This window comes from Miniopterus schreibersii (genome assembly GCF_964146895.1).
Source record: "Miniopterus schreibersii genome assembly, chromosome: 9".
In the NCBI taxonomy this organism is placed as follows: domain Eukaryota; kingdom Metazoa; phylum Chordata; class Mammalia; order Chiroptera; family Miniopteridae; genus Miniopterus; species Miniopterus schreibersii.
In genome coordinates this window covers 71,737,477-71,757,155 of record NC_138118.1, presented here as the reverse complement: position 1 = coordinate 71,757,155, position 19,679 = coordinate 71,737,477, and the positions used below count along the sequence as shown (strand labels likewise).

At 34.8% G+C, this 19,679-nt stretch overlaps 1 protein-coding gene across 4 annotated transcripts in view; it reads right to left on the bottom strand.

Annotated features, from left to right (window-relative positions):
* Window positions 1–596: 596 nt before the first annotated feature.
* SP4 (Sp4 transcription factor) overlaps window positions 597–19,679 on the bottom strand; it is a 50,439-nt gene continuing 31,356 nt past the window's right edge. For all 4 annotated transcript variants that reach the window (XM_081147820.1, XM_081147823.1, XM_081147821.1 and 1 more), the window contains 2 exons: window positions 13,566–13,765; window positions 597–3,783 (listed from right to left, as the gene is read on the bottom strand). In XM_081147820.1, coding sequence (XP_081003946.1) covers window positions 3,536–3,783; window positions 13,566–13,765 — 448 coding nt within the window. In that variant the 3' untranslated portion in view covers window positions 597–3,535. The remainder of the gene's footprint in view (window positions 3,784–13,565; window positions 13,766–19,679) is intronic.

Below are 19,679 nucleotides of genomic sequence, written 5' to 3'. Positions count from 1 at the left end.
GTGGCATGCCTTGCTATCTTAGTGTTCCTGGGATCTTAAATTATGTCTTAATTAGTTTTCGTTTTTAGCTCTTCCTACAATTTCATAGCATTTATTGCTTAAAAATATTTAAGTAAAAAAAAGTCCCTAAATCAAATTTTAATTTCCGTAAATGTCTAGAGCAATGGCTACAAATTAACATGAAATTTGAATTGGCGATCTGTGGCTGTCTGTTCAGAGAGATGGTGACCAGATCTTAACACCGGGAATTATAAAGAGCTGCCAGTATGTTTTCTAGGGAGAAGAGTTTTCTTTCCTGTGTTTGCCATGATAAGAAGGTTGATGGTTCAAAGAATTTATTGCTGCTTTATAGTATACATAATTAAATGAAGAAACATGTTAAACTCCAGGGAATTTTTATAGGTTACTTGCAATTGTTATTGCAGGCAACAACTTGTACATGATTTTATTTCCAAATCCACAAAAAACAAATTTTATACAAATCAGCACTGTAAAAATGTCAATTACAGCCCCAGAGGCTTTGCTGGCAGAATAATTGTCTAAATTCTAGGATATGGGAAACAGGATTTTTTCTGAAGTCATCTTTTTTTTTTCCATTTTCTTTTTTTTTTTTTACAAAAAAAATTTACAAGTGAAATGTTACTACAAAACTTTTTATAAGGAATTTTTGCAAAACATTTACATTTTACCATCAACTATTTCTGTTTTAAAATCATTATGTAGATTTAATACCCTATGCTGCACATCAATTTATGTGGGATGACAACTTAGTGACATGCATAAAAAAAACACCACAAGGCATTAAAATGAAGACTTAAATACAAATATTGTTGCAATAAAACAGTTATAAAATTGAAAAATAGGACCTAAACATCATGCTTATCTAAGTTTGACAAATTAACTTTTTCTCCTAGATTACACACTTTTATTACTGCTCTCATGAGAGTGTGATAAATAATGACTTAACATCAAGTTCTAATGTAATCAGCAACACATACACAAACCTAACCAAAGAAAGTATACCGTAAGAAAAAACTATTCTAACACTGGAGTTCTACCATGATAAATACATAGCTTTGCACTGATAATTACAATAAAGAAAAGTTCTGTAACAGTGGCAAAGGGAATGAACAGTGAAATGCCATTAAACAGACTCTACTGCACATCTGTGCCCTATTACTTATAACAGCTCTATCCCACTGAGTCAAATAAAGGACGTTGACATTTACGATTCTTATAAGACAGAAAAGTGGATTCAGAATGGTATGCAGAACAGGCTGTCAGAATATTTCTAATTTCAGTGGTGAAATGTGCACCTGCTAACACAAATTAATATATTTTATATGCTATAAGGCTATCCAGATTCAGTTTGTTAAATTTATAATAGGCCTCATTGTTGATTAAAAAATAACTTCCATCTCTGAAGAGCATACATAGGTACTTATTAAAACTGGTACACGGAATAATGGTGCAGAGAGCTCATACTTGGTATTATCAACAAAAAGTGTCACTCTGAGAAAACATGATCCAAACATTAAGTTTCTTTGCATAAAAAAATTTATAGTACTGATTGTGTAGCATAATGATAGATAAAATATATATTTGATGTTCAGCTCCTATATAATAAAATTAAAATTAACACTACCAAATGCTCCTCTGTACCAAACAAAACAAACTGATTCTGATGTTTTAAAGCCAGATACATCAGTTAAGAGTACATTAAATAAAATATACAAAACAATTTACAAAATCCAACTAAAATTTAAAGACTTTGTTACAAGTCTACAAAAGCTTTAAGAAACTTGAAATTTATAACCACAGTGTAAAATTTTTTTTTCCTTTAATCTCAAAGCTTTTTTATACAAACTGAAAGCACAAAAGACCTTCAGTTTTATATAACGCTACAAAGGGCTGGCCTAAAGTGTACATAGTGTAAACAGTGATCATTACAGTATTTCTCCTTCATCAAAAATACAAGAAATATCACAATTTTGGAAGAGAATTCGCATGAGTAGTACTTTTCCTGAAATAATAGAGAATGCACAAGAAAACATGTACCTATATTCAAACAGTCCCTAAACTAATGATGTTACTAAACCAAGCAGTTAAAAACTTTAGTTTTCAAATGGTCAATTCCAATTCCATTATGATTCTGTGTAAATACATTTTTAAATATGAAATATCTTACTAATATTTAAGCTACTGATATAATCCAAATATTTTTCATATGAAACTTTTGGCCATCTTTCCTATAAAACCCTTGCATAAACAATGAAATACATTTTTTCTTTAGTCACTTACTTAACTAAAAATTATTCCGATTTTTAAAAAATAATTTTTGTTTCATAATATCACACCTGTTACATATTTGTTAGGCTGCCTTTTTAGGGAAAATCCATTTACTGATATAACATAAAGACATTACTGTGTTATAAAATCTTAATCAGCCTTCTAACACAGCACTAGATATAAAATGGGATTGGCTAATTTTTAGTAGAGAGGAAAATGGAAATTATAATGTAGTTACAAGATAATTTTCTGCTGGCCTTAAAAAAAGTGTGATTAACTCTTTCTTTGGCTACCAAGTCAAAGCATAAAGGATTTTGCACATTGTCAACATAACTCATATTTACAGAATATGAAACTACAGACTGACTTATATTCTATGCAAATATTTCCAATATAAACATTTTAAATGAATTGTGTGGTACAACCCAGGGTTAGGAATAGAATCAATCCTAACTTCAAAACCTTGTATTAAGTTGCCTCATTTTATTTTTCTGAAGTTATTATGAGTTTTAACCATATTTCCCCCCAGTATTTTCCTAAGGTTTTAATCTAAAATTTAACCTAAGGTTTAGCTCTAAGTTCCTCTTGTGTCTCCAAATGGAGAAAGTAATTAAACTTCACTGATTGTCTGCATACACACTACTATAATGTAGTGGTAATAAAGATCTGAGGTGCATCTCAGATTACTTTTTTGGAACTTTCCTAATTCAACTGTTAAAGAATTTCTAACATTTAGAAAAGACGGCCAAAACTATTTTCAGTTGATTTTCCAAAAACCAAGCTAAGAAAATAAAGTATCGTCCCTATTTTCAGTTAACTATCTTGTTTTCTGTGCTATAGAAAAAAATCCATATAAATTATTACTGACTGAAAAGTATTTGAAAGAAAACAAGTCCAGTTAAGGTGCAGCCTGCACACTACTGAGGTCTGTCTTTCTAAATATGCTAACACATGATAAGAGAGGGGAAGATTCAGTTTCAACATTATGTGACACATTTCCAAATAACTACAACTTATAGCACGGAGGAAATACTTTTCTATCTGTTTCCAGTACATCCATTTGCCTCTTGTATTTTTAAAAATTCAACACTTCACATGTTGACCCCAAATCTTGGAACACTTAAAGAAGCCAAAAAACAAAAACATGATTTCCTACTCTGTAATCCACTTGACCAGCCCATTTCCAGATTTTCAAAGGTGTGTAAACGTAAGTGCAGCACTAGAGGTCTCTGTTATAAATAACTTCTCAGAATTCTTCCACGTTGGCTGAAACATTGGGAGTTGCTGGGTTTGAATCTTGAGAAATGGCTGCAACTGTGACAATTCTTGGGGAGCCAAGCACCTCTGTAACAGATGAGTCCAGTTCTCCCGAGGTAACAATGGCAAGAGCTGTCCCACCACCTTTCTTATTCTGGTGCGTTTTGACATGTTTGGAGAGATGATCACTCCGCATAAACCTTTTAGAACATTCTATGCATTCAAATCTCTTTTCACCTAAACAGAAAAATAGCAAATAAATAGTAACTCATTTTATTTAAACAAAATTATGTTAAATAATTTCTGGTCATAGTCCACTTTTGTTTAACTCTTGACTAGCTCCAAAATACTTTGTTTTTATTTTTAAATGCGCTCAAACAAGCAATGCAATGCAATACAGGAGAAACAGCATGTGACTGGAAATAAAAGACACAAGTTAAAGTGCTAGTTTTGCTAAAAACTGGGAGTAAAAGCTGAAGCAAGTAAAATAACCACTCTGGGCTTCAGTTTCCTCATCTATGAAACAAGAGGGTTTCTAACAGATGATCTCAAAAATCTCTTTCAGGTATCATAATATACAGTGTTGAAGGTTTTGGTTATAATGCCTAAAAGCATGAAAATACCTTAGAACTATTTCAAATAAAATCAGTTAATAATTTAATAGTGTATTGAGTTTCTTCACAAGGCAAAAATGAGTCAGGCAAATAATAAATTTCAACTAATAAGAGTTTTCAGGTCTCAAAGAATAAGATTATCAGGTTCTAGTACAAAAAGTGATCCTTAAATATGCTCTTGTTAGCATGTAAGGTAGTTCTACTGGAACTATCCAATTCTATAGCCTGGAGTAAAAACTAACTTGCCCTGGCCAGTGCGGTTCCATGGTCAGAGCATCGGCCTGTGCACCGAGGGCCGTGGGTCTGATGCCCAGTCAAAGGCACGTACCTGGGTTGCAGGTTCCATCCCTGGCCCTGGTCGGGGCATATGCAAGGAGGCAACCAATCGATGCGTCTCTCCCACATCGGTTTCTCTCTCTTTCTCTCTTCTCTCTCCCTCCTTTCCACTCTATCTAAAATCAGTGAAAAAATAGGAAAATATTCTCAGATGAGGATTCACAAACAAACAAAACTAACTAAAAAACACAACTAACTAAATGTGAACAAAAGGAAAAATCCATTTCAATTTTGTGTATAATAGGGCACTTAAAAAACTGGTTAATTAGCATACTGTGATGTTCATGATGGGTCAACTATCATCTTCAGTCCTTCCTTCTAAAACTCTTACTTAAGGGAATGAAATGTTTTCTCCGTCTGACAGTAGAACCTGTGTAATAAAGTTCAGCTCAGCTGACGTCTTTACTTGGCCCTACTTTTGACTTACCAATAGGAAATCTATAGGTTCAAGTTTGTCCATGTCAGATATTTTCCCCTCTTCATGTGTTTGCTTTTATTTATTTTTAAAATTGCATTTGTAGTATCCCATTGAACTTTTCTTTCTCTTTCAGTCTTGAAAAATTAAATGAAAGGATAAATAAATGGTTTATACAAAATTCTCAGACATTAAAAATAAAAGCGGTTAAGCTTTCGGGTAAAGTGACTGCATTTATGAATGCTGACACCCAGAAAAGGAAAAACGGGTAAACAAGGGTTTCGTTTTAGGATCAATTGAACTCCTTTACAAACTTTCAAGTTTCCCATTAGTTTTCAAAAGAAAAATTCTGTTTACAAATTCCTAAAGCTGAAAGAAATCTTAAAGATCTTGTTTTACATTTTCATTTTATTGATGTTTAAGTTGAGGCTCCAGAAATTAAACTGCCTGGGAATCACACAACTTATTAGTATCAGAGGAGGATTCAAGGCGTCCAATTTCTAGTTTGGGCTTTCCAAGCTACACCGCCGGAGTGCAACTAGAGAGCACCACTCTTCACAGCACCAATAGCTGCGGGTAATCAGAAAGAAACCAGGTGGGGATGGCCTGACCGCATGACATCCTTCAGGAGGCACTGAATCAACTAGGGGATCAACCTACACAGTGGCTGCTTAATAAACATTTGTTAGCTGTGATGCTCATGAACTCAGTCATTTTTCAACAAATATTTGTGAATATATCTGTGATGTGCCAGGCACTGGCGATACAAAAATGAACAAGTCGGAAACTCTGACTTTAAGAAGTTCTCATAACCTCGAGAGTCATTTGCAACCATGTGGAGCTATGGTTAAGCTTCAATTAAGAAAGAAATCCTTACCTACTCCATGGCAAACTTTAAGATAAATGGGAAATAGTGACATAGTTTGTGTGTGGACTCTCAAGGCTGTCTACTCCTAAGTGGTGTGAGTATCCAATCAATTTCAAGCGATGAAATTTGACTAGACTCTCAAAATAAGTAAATTGAGTTGTACAATTAAACTATCATTAGAGAAATGACATTTTAGTGAATTACCCTTTTCCACAGAGAAGTGTGTTCTCTGTGGTGTCAGACAATTTCTAAATCTCCTAACTCTTAGCAAACATTATCATTATACTTTATCTCAAGGAGGTAGAGTTCTTATACTACTAATTACACATGCTGCAGTATCTTTTAAATTATTTAATAATTATTCTTAGTAGGTTAATACTTTTGGCAATTAATGCAGTAACTTATCAAAACTGTTGATAGTGGTTTACTTATGTTAGGCAGAATGGCCCCACAAATATGTCCAAGCCCTAATCCCTGGAACTTGTGAATGTGTTTAATTACATGGCAATAGGAATGGTACTAAAGTTACAGAGGTTAATATAAGGAGATTATTTCGAAACACCTAGGTGGGCCCAATCTAATCATATGAGCTCTTAAAAGCAGAGGGCTTTGTTTAGCTGGAGTCAGAGATGCAGCTGAGAGAGGCTAGACCTGTTGGTGGAAGGGGCCACATGGAAAGTATAAGAAGGAATGTTAGCAGCCTCCAGAGTGAAAACATCAGCCCCCAAGGTGAATTTGGTTGACAGTGTGATTGATTTTGGAAGCAAATTCTTCCCCAGAGTCTTTGGTAACGAACAGAGCCCAGCCGACACCTTGATTTCAACTGTAAGATGCTAAGCTTAGCAGACTCAGGCAGAACTTACTCAAACTTCTGACTGAAACTGTGATACAATAAATGTGTGTGATTTTAGGCTGCTAAATTTGTGGTAGTTATGGCAGCAATAGAAAACTAATAGTTATATAAGATATACCCTTGAAAAATTAAAGCCTACTAAAAAAATAAATTATAGCTGTTATATTATATATAGTTCAAGATCTGTGAAAAATCTTCATTACAAGAACCCAAAGCATGTCAAGGACAAATTCAAAATTTTGTTTTTCTAAGACAGTGATTTTCAAGTGGTGTGCCAGGGAGCACAGCCAATACAACAGCAGCCATCCAGTGTGAATGAATCCAAATTATACCTATTTTTTGTCAGATCGGCAAAAAATATATTTTTTGGTGTGCTGCAGAATTTTAGTAATTAGCTTATGTGCCCTGAGTTGAAAAAGGTTGAAAAACACTGCTCTAAGAAAAGCTCAAAAACATAATCCAAACAATTGTGATTTAATAAACTGACTACAGGAAAAAATTTCTGCTTCTTTGTGTAGATTATTAAGAGGCGGCCATGCTGTATTACAGGATCATTAAAATACAGCAGAGTCTTTTAAAATAATTTAAGTAGAAAATTTCCTAACATTACATTCTAACAGTAATTTTGCTCAAAAAGCATTTGCTTAGATTTTGTAATGGAATTATAGATTTGAGGGATGACTGAAATAAATCAGATCTTTTAAGTTTTACTTATTGGAAACTAACCATCAAGAGCCAATTGTAGCTTTCACAGTTCTGCCTATAACCTGGTTTTTAAAATGTTACCCTCAAACCTAAGCTAATACAATGTATAAAACATTTTATGAATTATTAACATTGTTTCTAAATTTGTCATTTAATAACATCCCTCCATATTTATGTATTAAAATTAATTTCAGGGGCAAACTAAGGAACTGTATTAGTTTACTGGGGCTTCTGTAAGAAAATATCACAAATTGAGTGGCATAAAACAACAGATATTTATTCTCTCACAGTTCTGGAGGCTAGATGTCCAAAATCAAGGTATCAGTAGGGCAGTGTTCCCACCAGAGGCCCTAGAGAAGCATCCTTCGCTTGCATGATCCTAGCCTTCTGGTAACGTCCAGTAATCCTTGGCACTCACTGGCTTGAAGCCGCATCCTTCCAACCTCTCTCTGCCTCTGTCTTCACATGGCCGATTCCCGTGTCTCTATATGTGGTCACCGGTCATTGAATTTAGGGCCTACTAAATCCTAAAATCTAGGCATAGTATCACCTCATCTTAATTCATTTAATCTGCAAAATCCTGTTTCCAAATAGGGCCACATTCACAGATACCAGGCATTAGGACTTGAACATATCCCACTACATGGAAACTAATGTCTGGAATTTGTTATAGCCAAGTAAAAAATACACTCTTTGCTCAATAATTAACTTGCACTAAATGTCCATATGTATCATATATACAATTTCTTAGTAAAAATAACTAGGCTTTTACATATAACTCATATTACAGAAATCACTTTTTAAAATTTGTTTTAAGAAACTCAGTTATTCAAATTAACTAAGAGACTTGTAATCCCTGGATCCCTCCGATATCCTCAACCCATCAGTCCTTAATGGGTACTTTTACCAACCCAGCCTAGAATATCTACGTGAATCTTTTTTCTTTCTTTTTTTTTTTTTAAATCATCACCCAAGGAGTGAGGATATTTTTTCCATTGATTTTTAGAGAGTGGCAGGGAGTGGGGAGGGCGCATACCGGAGGCAACTGATTGATGTTTCTCACACCGATGTTTCTCTCCTTTCTCTTTCTCTCCCCCTTCCTCTCTCTCTAAAATAAATAAAAACAAATCCTCAGGTGAGGATTTAAAAAAAAAAGGAAACCTATGACTACATACATAATTATGAAATTAATAGAACATCAAAGATTAAAAGTTCTTACAGGAAAAACAAATTTGGACAGGGCATGTCAAAGGACAAAGGAGATGATCTAAAACAACTTCCATTGGCCAAAGATGGAATGATTTGAGCAAGAAAATAATGACAGTATTGGATTATGACCCCCAAAAGAAAATACTCATGAGTCCATAGTGATATAAATAAATGACTGAATAAACAAATAGTTGGGGAAGAAGGTATAAATCTTCCTTACACAATTACAACTAAAAATTATACAAGCAATAAGGGAAAAGAAAATGACCTTTAGAACACCACAGTAATAATTAACTGCAGGCAAGAGACAATGAGAAATGCTAAAAGTAAAACACTAGTATTTTCTTTAAAGAGAAACAGGATGTTTGCATAAACTCAAAGAATCTCCACAAAATATTTACTAATTACTGTGTTTGCTTTCATATTATGCCACAAATTCCTTCATACTCCTTGTTCCAGGAGGTGGAGCTTAATTCACCTCCCCTTGAATGCAGACCGGACTTAGTAACTTGCTTCTTATAAACAGAGGATAGAAATAACTTCACAGTGGAGATGCCTGGCACACACTGTCTTAAACAATTCATCAAGGTTAACATCACCAATAATAAGACATACTGGCAACATGTACTACTTTATATTATGCGATGAGAAGGGCAATAGTATCTGTTCTGTTCTTTCCAACAGCAATTCATAACCTCAGTCTAACCATGAGAAAATATCAAATAAACCCAAATTGAGGGATATTCCACAAAATTCCTAACTTTCAGAGGTGTCAAGGTAAGAAAAGCCAGAGGGGAAAAAAGGAAATTTCACAAATTGCAGGAGACTAAAGAGGCATGACAGATAGATGCAATATGATATTCTAGACTGAATCCTGGAACAGAAAAAGTATATTTGTGTGAAAGTCTGTAGTTTAATTAATAATATTGTGCCAATGTTAATTTTTTTTAGTTTTTATAAGTTACTGTGCTTATAAAAGAGGTTAATTTTAGAGGAAGCTGTCTTTGTGACTCTGTTGAAAGTATAAAATAACTTCAAAATAAAAAGTTATGAAAAGAATAAATAAGCTCTTAAAAGTTAAAGGGGAAAATTAGGTAACCTACAAAAACATAAGGAAAAAACCACAACGAACTTATTAGTATAACATGCAAGAATATAGAGCAGTGCCATTAATGTTTTGAGTGAATATAATTTTCAACCTAGAATTGTGTATAAGCCAAACCATCAATTAAGTGGAAAAGCAAAATTAAGGGCATTTTTAGACAAACTTACTTCCCCGTGCATTTTTATAGAAAGCATTTCAGAATGTTTTCAAGCAACTAAGGAAGTAACTGAGGAAAATGAAGATAGGAGATCTTGAGACACTGGATCCAAACCAACAGAGCAGGGGGAAAAAATCTCAAGATTGCAGCTGTGCAGCAGCCCTAGAGAGGAATCAAGTCAGTGTTGGAGCAGAAAGCTGGAGACCTCCAGGAATAATGTAAAAATGGATGCAGCTGATACTATTCTTGAAAAGTAGAAGTAACAAAAATGTTAAAGCAACAATGAAAGGGGCGGAAAACAATTAGAAACTTCATGAAAAACACACAGGAAAAGTATGTAGTCATAGTACATTACAGAGCTGGAATATAATTACTGTTTACTAATTTTCAACTTTAAGAATTAAGTTATTTTAAAAAGGAGACACTGCTTATTGAAAAGAATGTAAGCATTTTAACATCAAGTGAAAGAGAAGAGAGAGACTATAAAAGTTTAGGTGACAGAAGGTAAGAGGTTAAAGAGATGGGAAATGAGCAGACATGGTAATAGGTATCACAGAGCAATGAGTCAAGAGACAAAGAAAAACAATGTCATCAGATAGTGCAAAGTGAGATAAATTCTTAACTCTCAATACAAGAAGTCAATAGACAGTATTTAATATTGATAGATCAATAAATAACACTATAAACATATTATTTAGATATATGGCAGCCATCGCAGGAAGAATAAAAATGTAAAAATAGTTAAAAGATTAAATATACTTTTCTCTGGGGAGCAGAACGGGTGGGGCAAAAAGTCACTGCAAGCTCTTCCATATGATTTGAATTTTAAGTACCATATGTATGTATCATTTGGAAATTTTTTTAAAAAGCAAAAAATCTGTATTATTTTCAGCAGTGAATTAAAATAACTCAATTCATAGTAAGGTACTGAGTTTCTACTTAGTGTAGTGGTTGGACATAAAACAAAACATGGTTCTTGCCATAAATAGCCAAGGCTTTGAACTTAACATATCAATGCTTAATCAATATTTACTTATCTCAAAAGATATTGTTTCATATACCTTTGAACAACCCTAACACTTAGATAGGAGTTACTATATTAAACCTTTAAAAGTAAAATAGTGATAGCTTAACTTTTTTCAGAATAATGCTTAATTAAACAATTTTGTACATAATGTATTAAGATGTTTGAAACAATGGAAGTAAGCTTAAAGTACATTTCAAGAATAAGCTAGTGGAAAATTATAATGGTGTGGATCATTAAGAAATATATATTCTTCCAAATCATTAATCTTTGGTTTTAAAGGAAATGTGTATGTAAATCCTTGGATGAATCTGTTTTGTGTATTTGTGTGAGTGTGGATATATGATAAAGAGGGACTCCAGAAACTCACTGTTTCTCACACAAAATTATGAAATCACAATGTGAGGTTCCAAATTAAAGAAAGCAGCATTTTTTTCTTAGCTTCCCTAATCTCTCCCACTGCTAAGCTAGAATGGAAATACTATATCCTCTCATATTTTTCTAAAATGGAAATCAACCCTGTCATGGGATTAATTTTTATTCACACCACATTTGCCAATATGAATGGTGAGGTGGCCTTAGAAGGCCCAATGCAAAACCATAAAGAAAACTTTTAAAACTTTTTTAAAAATTAAAATTTTTAGTTTTAGCATAATGCTTATTAAGGGATTGACCAATATACTAAGACTCATCTGTGTTACTAACATATGAGCATACCAAACTAAGTAACCTTTATCATTTTAATAGATTTAACAACTATTTTTTCTTCTCTGAGACTATTTTCTAACCTATAAAATGAAGCTAATTTATATTTCAGTGTTGCTGCTGGAATAAAATAATATATTTGAAACATCTGATATATGGTAGCTGATCAATAAATGTCAATTCTATTTCCCCCTTTGTGCTATGTGTACCTTGAAACAAGTTAAAGTTTAATTCAAAACTTTATCCAAATTAATTTATTCGATAATTAATATGTTGAATCCCAAATATATCAGAATGTTCTGAATAGAGAGGGTCAGAGTTCTATGGGGGAAAAAAATTACCCTACCAAAAATCAAGACTTAAAGAAGCCTCTGGTAAGTAAAACAGTATAGTATTGGTGTAGAAACTGACAGATAAAAGCTTCAAAACAGAGGACCCAGAAATCAAGCCACTCCTAAAAGGATATTAATATATGAGAGAAGCTCATTACAGATCAATGAAAAATGTAGGCTATTCAAAAAAAGGCTTTCCACACGGAAGACAAAAGTATAGCCCCATTTCATTCCATCAGTGAAAAGATTCTAGACTGATAAACAACCAAACTTTAAAAAGAAATAAAAATCACCTTACAGCCATTAGAAGAAAATGTTTTTTAAAACTTTATCATCTGGGCCTGGCCAGGCATGGCTCAGTGGTTGAGCATGGACCTAGGATCCAGGAGATCATGGTTCGATTCCTGGTCAGGGCACATGCCCAGGTTGTGAGCTTGATCCCCAGTTGGGGGCGTGCAGGAGGCAGCCGATCAATGACGACTCTCTCATCATTGATGTTTCTCCCTCCCTCTCTCTCTCCCTCTCCCTTCCTCTCTCTCTGAAGTCAATAAAGATATAGTAAAAAAATAAAAATAAAAAAATAAAAATGAGCAAATAATCAACAGGAAAAGAAATATAAATGGCCAATAAACTTATGAAAAGATGGTAATCTCAGTATAATCAGTAAAAAATGCTAATTTAAAAAATGAGAAATCATCTTAGGTTGACAAAAACATTCAAAGCCTGACACTCCTGAGTATTGGTGAACACAGAGCAAAGTGGAAACTCAGTCACTGCTAGTGAGGCAGAGACGCTGCTAACAGCCACCTTTGAGACTTTAGCAGTTACCAAGCACACACATCTCTATGACCCAATACTTCTACTTCTTCTCCCTGTCACTGTATATGCACAGAAGCAAACTCTGTGATGGCAAAGAACTAGCAATCATCTAAACAGCCTGGGAAGTGGATTAACACAGTGGAGTAGAGCCATGACACAGACACTGTATGACAGTTAAAAGAAACACACATGTATACATACATGTATTGTGCACATATATATGAACCCCGGTAGGTCTCAAGGCATCCGTGAAATTATGATGCGGGAATACGTCATTTACATAAATGTCATAGCACACACAGCACAGTATTCACCGTGCACATCCACGAACAATATGCGCAAGGGCACTAAAACCGCAGTGGAGACTTACACCTTAGACTCATGGTGGCTCGGCCTTGAGAGGTAGGAGAACAAAGGCGGCGTCAACTGTGCACAGAAGTTGTTTTATTAAAAACAGCAGGTAATATGACATTAACAGCTGCCAATTCTGAGTGAGTTAGGTGAGTCTATCACTTTGGATACTTGAGTCAATTTTTTGGATTGTAAGAAAACAAAAGCTAATAAAAATCACCAAATTTTAATTCAACTCTCTTTTCATCTATTTAAATCCTTAAAAAAATCAAAATTCATCTTGCTAAGAATACAAGATAAGCAGATGAAGTAAATTTCAGGTCAGGTAATTATGCTGATAGAGCTTACAAAAAGCTGAATAAAATAGAGCTAAAGAATTTAAATCTTAAACATCTTCCATATAATTGCTGAAATGAATTCTCTTTAATTTCCATTATTTCCAATCTGATAGCTAACGTCACTAAAATTTTCATCTAAGCACTGAAAAAATACGAGAAAGGACAAGTCCAAAAATAAACCTACTAACCTGTGTGGGTTCTTCTATGTCTCTGAAGCTCATCACTCCTTGTGAATCTTTTGCCACAAAACATCCAGTTGCACACAAAAGGCCTTTCTCCAGTATGCCAGCGAAGATGTGCTCGTAGGTGAGATGTTTTACCATAAACCTTTCCACATCCTTCAATATGACAAATATGCTGTTTCTTTTTTCCCGGTTCATTACTGCCTCTACAAAAACCAAAACCAAGCATTAATTATACTCCCAAACATCAAGCTTATAATTATGGAAAAGTAAAAGTAATTAAATGATGCTTTTCTGAATGGGTTTTAAAATCATAATGCCTTAACTGTAGTTAAAAATAAAAAATTTCAGGTCCTAGTCGGTTAGCTCAGTTGGTTAGAGCATCCTCCTGATACACCAAGGTTTCGGGTTCAATTCCCAGCCAGGGCACATATAAGAATCAACCAATGAATACATAATAAGTGGAACAACAAACTGATCTCTTCTCTCCCTCAAATCAATATATATATATGTGTGTGTGTTTGCCCACGCGTGTGTATATATATATATATATATATTTTAATATATATATCTTTACTGATTTCAGAAAGAGGAAGGGAGAGGGAGGCAGAGAGAGACAGAAACATCAATGATCAGAGAGACTCATTGATTGGCTGCCTGGTGCACGTCCCCGACTGGGGATGAAGCCAACAACGCGGGCATGTGCCCTGACCGGGAAACTGAACCATGATCTCCTAGATCCCAAGTTGATGATCAGTTGCTGAGCCACGCTGGTTGGGCAAATAGATATATTTTTTAAAAATAAGAAAAATTTCGATTCAAAATAAAAACCATGGTTGTGTACTAAACTGAAAAAATGCTTTGAAAACATGTTAATCTCAGAGAGTTTATGTTCTGCATTGGACTTCATGTTTATTTTTTAGCAGGCTCTTCCCTGGGGGAAAAAATCTCTTTGCCAAAGGATGGTATTCTCCATTTAAAAGTGTAAGGTTCAGAGTTTCAATTTCAGCAGGACACTGTGACCAGCTCTTTGGACCTACTCTCCAGTGAAACTAGTGAAAATTTTAAAAAACAAACAAAATAAATACCATTTACAGTCTGTGGAATTAGCCCTAGGAGCATACAGCAAATAAAGAAACATTCATTCATGAAAATAAAAGACTCTGATGTGAACAGTGAGAGAACGTCGTATTTGAACCAAGACACACCCTCTCTCCCTTCCACTTCCTTTGACACAGAAACAGATTAGTGCAGCCAAGATTGGTGCAGCCAAGAACAGGGTTCCCTCTCCCACCTTCTAGTCAAAGGGCTATCTCCATATGAGGGGCAGGACATCAGCATTTCTCATTCTACCCCCAGCTACCTGATGCTGAGGCTAAATTCCAGGTGAGTGTGGCTGATAGGCAGGGAACTCTCTTCTTCCACCCAACCCCAACTCCTGAGACAGAGGCTCTACCTTGGATAGAGCAAGATGAAAACACTGGGGTCCAGACTGCCCTTGACCCAGCTCATCTGTAGTTCATAAATCAGAGGTCCCAATCCAAGAAAGGTAAACCAAGAAAACCCGACGTTACTGATGGCCCCTGTCAACAAGCGCTCAGCTCCTAGAACAGGGATGTGACTAAGAGATAGGTGCCACACTCACTGTCTCAACCCCCACTATGACACAGAGATTAGGCCAGAGGGAGAGCAAGCCATAAAGAGAGCTCCAAATCTCCCCCAACACCCATCACCATGCCCCAAGTTGACTTCCTTTGCAACAAAGCATAGAGAAATTTGAGCATCAAGGGGTTCTTAAAAACAGCAGAGATTGTTGCAAAAGGCAACTGGGAACAGACTGATAGATTTATTGGAGAAACAGGCTAAACTGCAGGCAGGTTTAGGTTGCTGGACAGAAGTCAGAAAAGAGGCAGCTGGGAGGAGCCCTTCAGAGTTAGAATAAATCTCAAACACAAACCTAGTGATCTTGCACTTAAAGGAATCTGATTGGATCAACCTAGGGAAAATGTATGCTCCAGGGCATTGTTGAAAAAAATAGAGCTATCAGCTGGCTATTAGTGGAGCTTAATAGCTGGGTGTGGTCAGTGAAAGAGACAATCAAAAATATCCCTGCCAAAATGACTGTCATCCCAGAGTCATCATCAGAATACACAAGTTTGCATCCACTGAGGAGGGTCTCTAAAATAATCCAGCTGGTCACTAAGTAAACAAACAAATAACAATAACAAGTCAGGGGGAGGGCAGGGGCAGTACTAAGAGTTGCTACAATATATTATCTAAACTATCCAGTTTCCAACAAAAAATTATGAGACACGCCAAAAACCAAAACACAAAACAAGAAAGTATGACCCATATACCAGAAAAACAAACAAACAAACAAACAACCCCCCCCCAAAAAAAACAGGGAAGAGAAACTTCCCGTGAGAGCAACCAAATTTAACAAGACTTCAAAGTAGTCATTATAAATATGTTGAAAGAACTAAAGGACACCATGATTAAAGAAGCATAATGACAATGTTACATCAAATAGAGGATATCAATAAAGACTTAGAAATGATTAAAGAAAAATCAACTGGAAATTCTAGAGATGAAAAGCACAACTGAAATGAAAAATTCACTAGAAGTACTCAAGAGAAGGAAGAAATTGAGAAGTTGAATAAATCAATAGAGATTATGCAATCCAAAAACACACAAGAAAAAGAAGAAAAATTTAGTGTCAAAGAAATTCGGGACACAGACATACAGTAGGAGTGGGCAAACAGGGAAGGACAGGGAGGGGGGAGGGGAAGAAACAGAGAGAGTAGAGTAGGAAAAAATATTCAAAGGAACAATGGTGAAAACTTATTGAAAAACATTAATCTACACATGCAGGAAGCTCAACAAACTCCAAGTAGAGTAAATGCAGAGATCCACAAATAGATACTTTATTATTAAAAATCTCAAAACCCAAAGGTAAGGACGAAAGTATTGAAAGCAGCAACAGAGAAATGACTCATCACTTACAAGGGAACCCCATGACCCCACTAAGATTAAAGGCTGATTCTCAACAGAAACAAGGGAGTTTAGAAGGCATTGGGAAAACATATTCAAAGTACTCAAGGAAAAAACTCAAACAAGAATCTTATATCCAGCAAAGCTATCTTTCAAAAATGAAGGGGAAATAAAGATATTCCCAGATTTTAAAAAAACTTACAGAATTTGCTGCTAGCAGACTTGCTGTGCAAAAAATACTAAAGAAAGTTGTTCAAGATGGAAGCAAATAAACTCAAAAAGTAATTCTACTGCACACAAAGAGCAACAGCAATGGTAATTATGTAACTACAGAGGACATAATTACGTATTTCTTCTGTTAACTAATTTAAAAACCAATTTTATAAACAATATGTATAAAATGTATTGTCAAGCCTTTAAGATTATAGAAATGCAATATATGTACCGTATTTGCCAAAAAACAGCACAAAGGAGGTAGATGAAAGCAAAGCTGTACTGGGTTAAGGAAATGACCCCAGATGGAAACTCAAGTCCACAGGAACAAAGAAAACTAGAAGTGAAAGAGTTAACATAGCAAAAGCTATATATACTTGCTCACCTTTGCTCCACTTCTTAAAAAGAAGTAACATTTATATAAAGTAATAATTGTAACAATGTACTGCTGGGTTTGTAACATTTATACTACGGGTAAGAATAATACCACAAAAAGAAGCAGAAGGGAGTAGACTTATATAGGGGTAACCTTTGTATAACTCCTGGAATTAAGTTACTATAAATACTAAACTGATTATGATAAATTAAGATATATATGGTAACCATTAAGGAAGTAACTCAAAATAATATAATAAAAGATCATTAATGAAATTAAAGTGCTAAATTTCAAGTTAAAATGCTATTATTATATTCACTAAATGCAAAAGAAGTAAAGGAGGGAGAGAGGGAACAAAACAAGGCATAAGATATGAAACACAAAAAGTAAAGTGACAGAAACTCAACTGTCAAATGTGAATGGATTACACAACCCAATCAAAAGGCAGATATTTGTCAGACTGGATTTAAAAAAAGGTGCAACTATATGCTGTCTACAGGTGACACACTTTACATTCAAAGATACAAAGAGATTAAAAGTAGAACAATGGAAATAGATATGCCAACAACAAAGCTGGAGTGGTGATAGTAACATCAGATAAAACAAACTTTAAAACAAAAAAGCTGAGAAAGCTGGAGTGGTGACAGTAACATCAGATAAAACAAACTTTAAAACAAAAGATATTATTAGCGATACAGAGGAAGATTTGTTAAAGATAAATGGGTCAATCTATCAGGAAGATATAACAATTATAAACATACATGCACTTAAACTAAACAAGATAGTAAGAAGAGAGCCACCAAAACAGATAAAGTAAAAACTAACAGAAATGGAGAAATAGACAATTCAACAATAGTTGGAGATTTCAAGCTCTATTTTCAATGGTATTTTTGTAAAACAAGAACAATTACATGCCAATTGTTTAAATAACTTACATGAGGGGGCAACATTCCCCAAATTGACCTAAAGATTCAATGCCACCCCACCCCCATCAAATTCTCATCTGCCTTCTTTATAGAAACTGACAAGCTGATTCTAAAACTCACATATTTCAAGTGTCTCTACAGAGTCAAAACAATATTGAAAACGAGTAACAAAGTCCAAGGACTCATGCTTCCCAATTTCAAGTTACTACAAAGCCAAAGTAATCAACACAGGGTGGTATTGGTATAGAGACAGACATATAGAGCAATGAAATAGAACTGAGAGTCGAGAAATAAACGTTATGTCTATGGTCAACTGCTTTTTGATAAGGATGTTATGACCATTCAATACATGGGGAAAGGGCAGTCTTTTCAACAAATGGCACTGAATGAACCCTTACCTCATACCATATAAAAAAATTAATCCCAAATTGATCAAAAACCTAAATGTAAGAGCAAAAGCTATAAAACTCTCACAGGAAAAGCTATAAAACTCTCTGTGGCCTGGCTGGGCATGGCTTAGCGGCTTAGCAACTGAGCATTGATCCAGGATCCAGGGGATCATGGTTTGATTCCCAGTAAGGACACATGCCCAGGTTGTGGGCTTGATCCCCAGTCAGGGGCATGTAGGAGGCAGCCAATCAATGACTACTGTCTCATCATTGATGTTTCTCTCTCTCCCCCCCCCTCTCTGAAATCCATAAAGATGTATTAAAAAAACCACAAAACTTCTCTGACCTCAGATTTGGTAATGAATTTTTAGATACAACACCAAAAGCATAAGTAACCAAAGAAAAGACTGAACTTCATTAAAATAAAAACTTGTGTTTCAGAGGACAATATCAAGGAAGTGAAAGGACATAGACTGGGAGAAAATATTTACAAATCATGTATTTGATAAGGGATTTGTTTCTAGAACATATAAAGAACCATTACAACTCAATAATAGAAAGAAAGAAAATGAACAAAAGATATTAATAGACATATATACACAAATTGCCACCAAGCACATGAAAACATACTCTATGTCATTAGTCATCAGGGAAATGCAAATCAAAACCACAATGAGACAGCACTTCACACTCACTAGGATGGCTATAATAAAAAAGTCAGATTACAACAAGTGTGGGCAATCGTGGAGAAATCAGAACCCTCATACACTACTGGTGGGGACGTAAAATGATACAGCCATGTTGGAAAACGTTCTGGCAGTTCCTCAAATGGTTAGACCTAGAGTCACCATATGAACCAGTAATTCCATTCCTAGGTATATACCTAAGAGAAATGAAAATATATGTCCACACAAAAAGTTGTATAAAAATGTTTATAGCAGTATAATAGCCAACAGGTAGAAAATGACCATGTCCATCAACTGATGAATGAATAAGTAAAATATTGTATATACATACAATGAAATATTATTTGTACATTAAAAAGAATAACATGTTAATGCATGCTGTAATATGAAAAACTTTGAAAACATTATGCTAAATGAATAAAACCAGTTACGAAAGACCACATATTATATGACTCATTATATGAATATTCTGCATAGGCAAATCTATAAAGACAAACAGTTCAGTGGTTGCCTAGAGCTGGGAGGGTTGGGAATGAGAG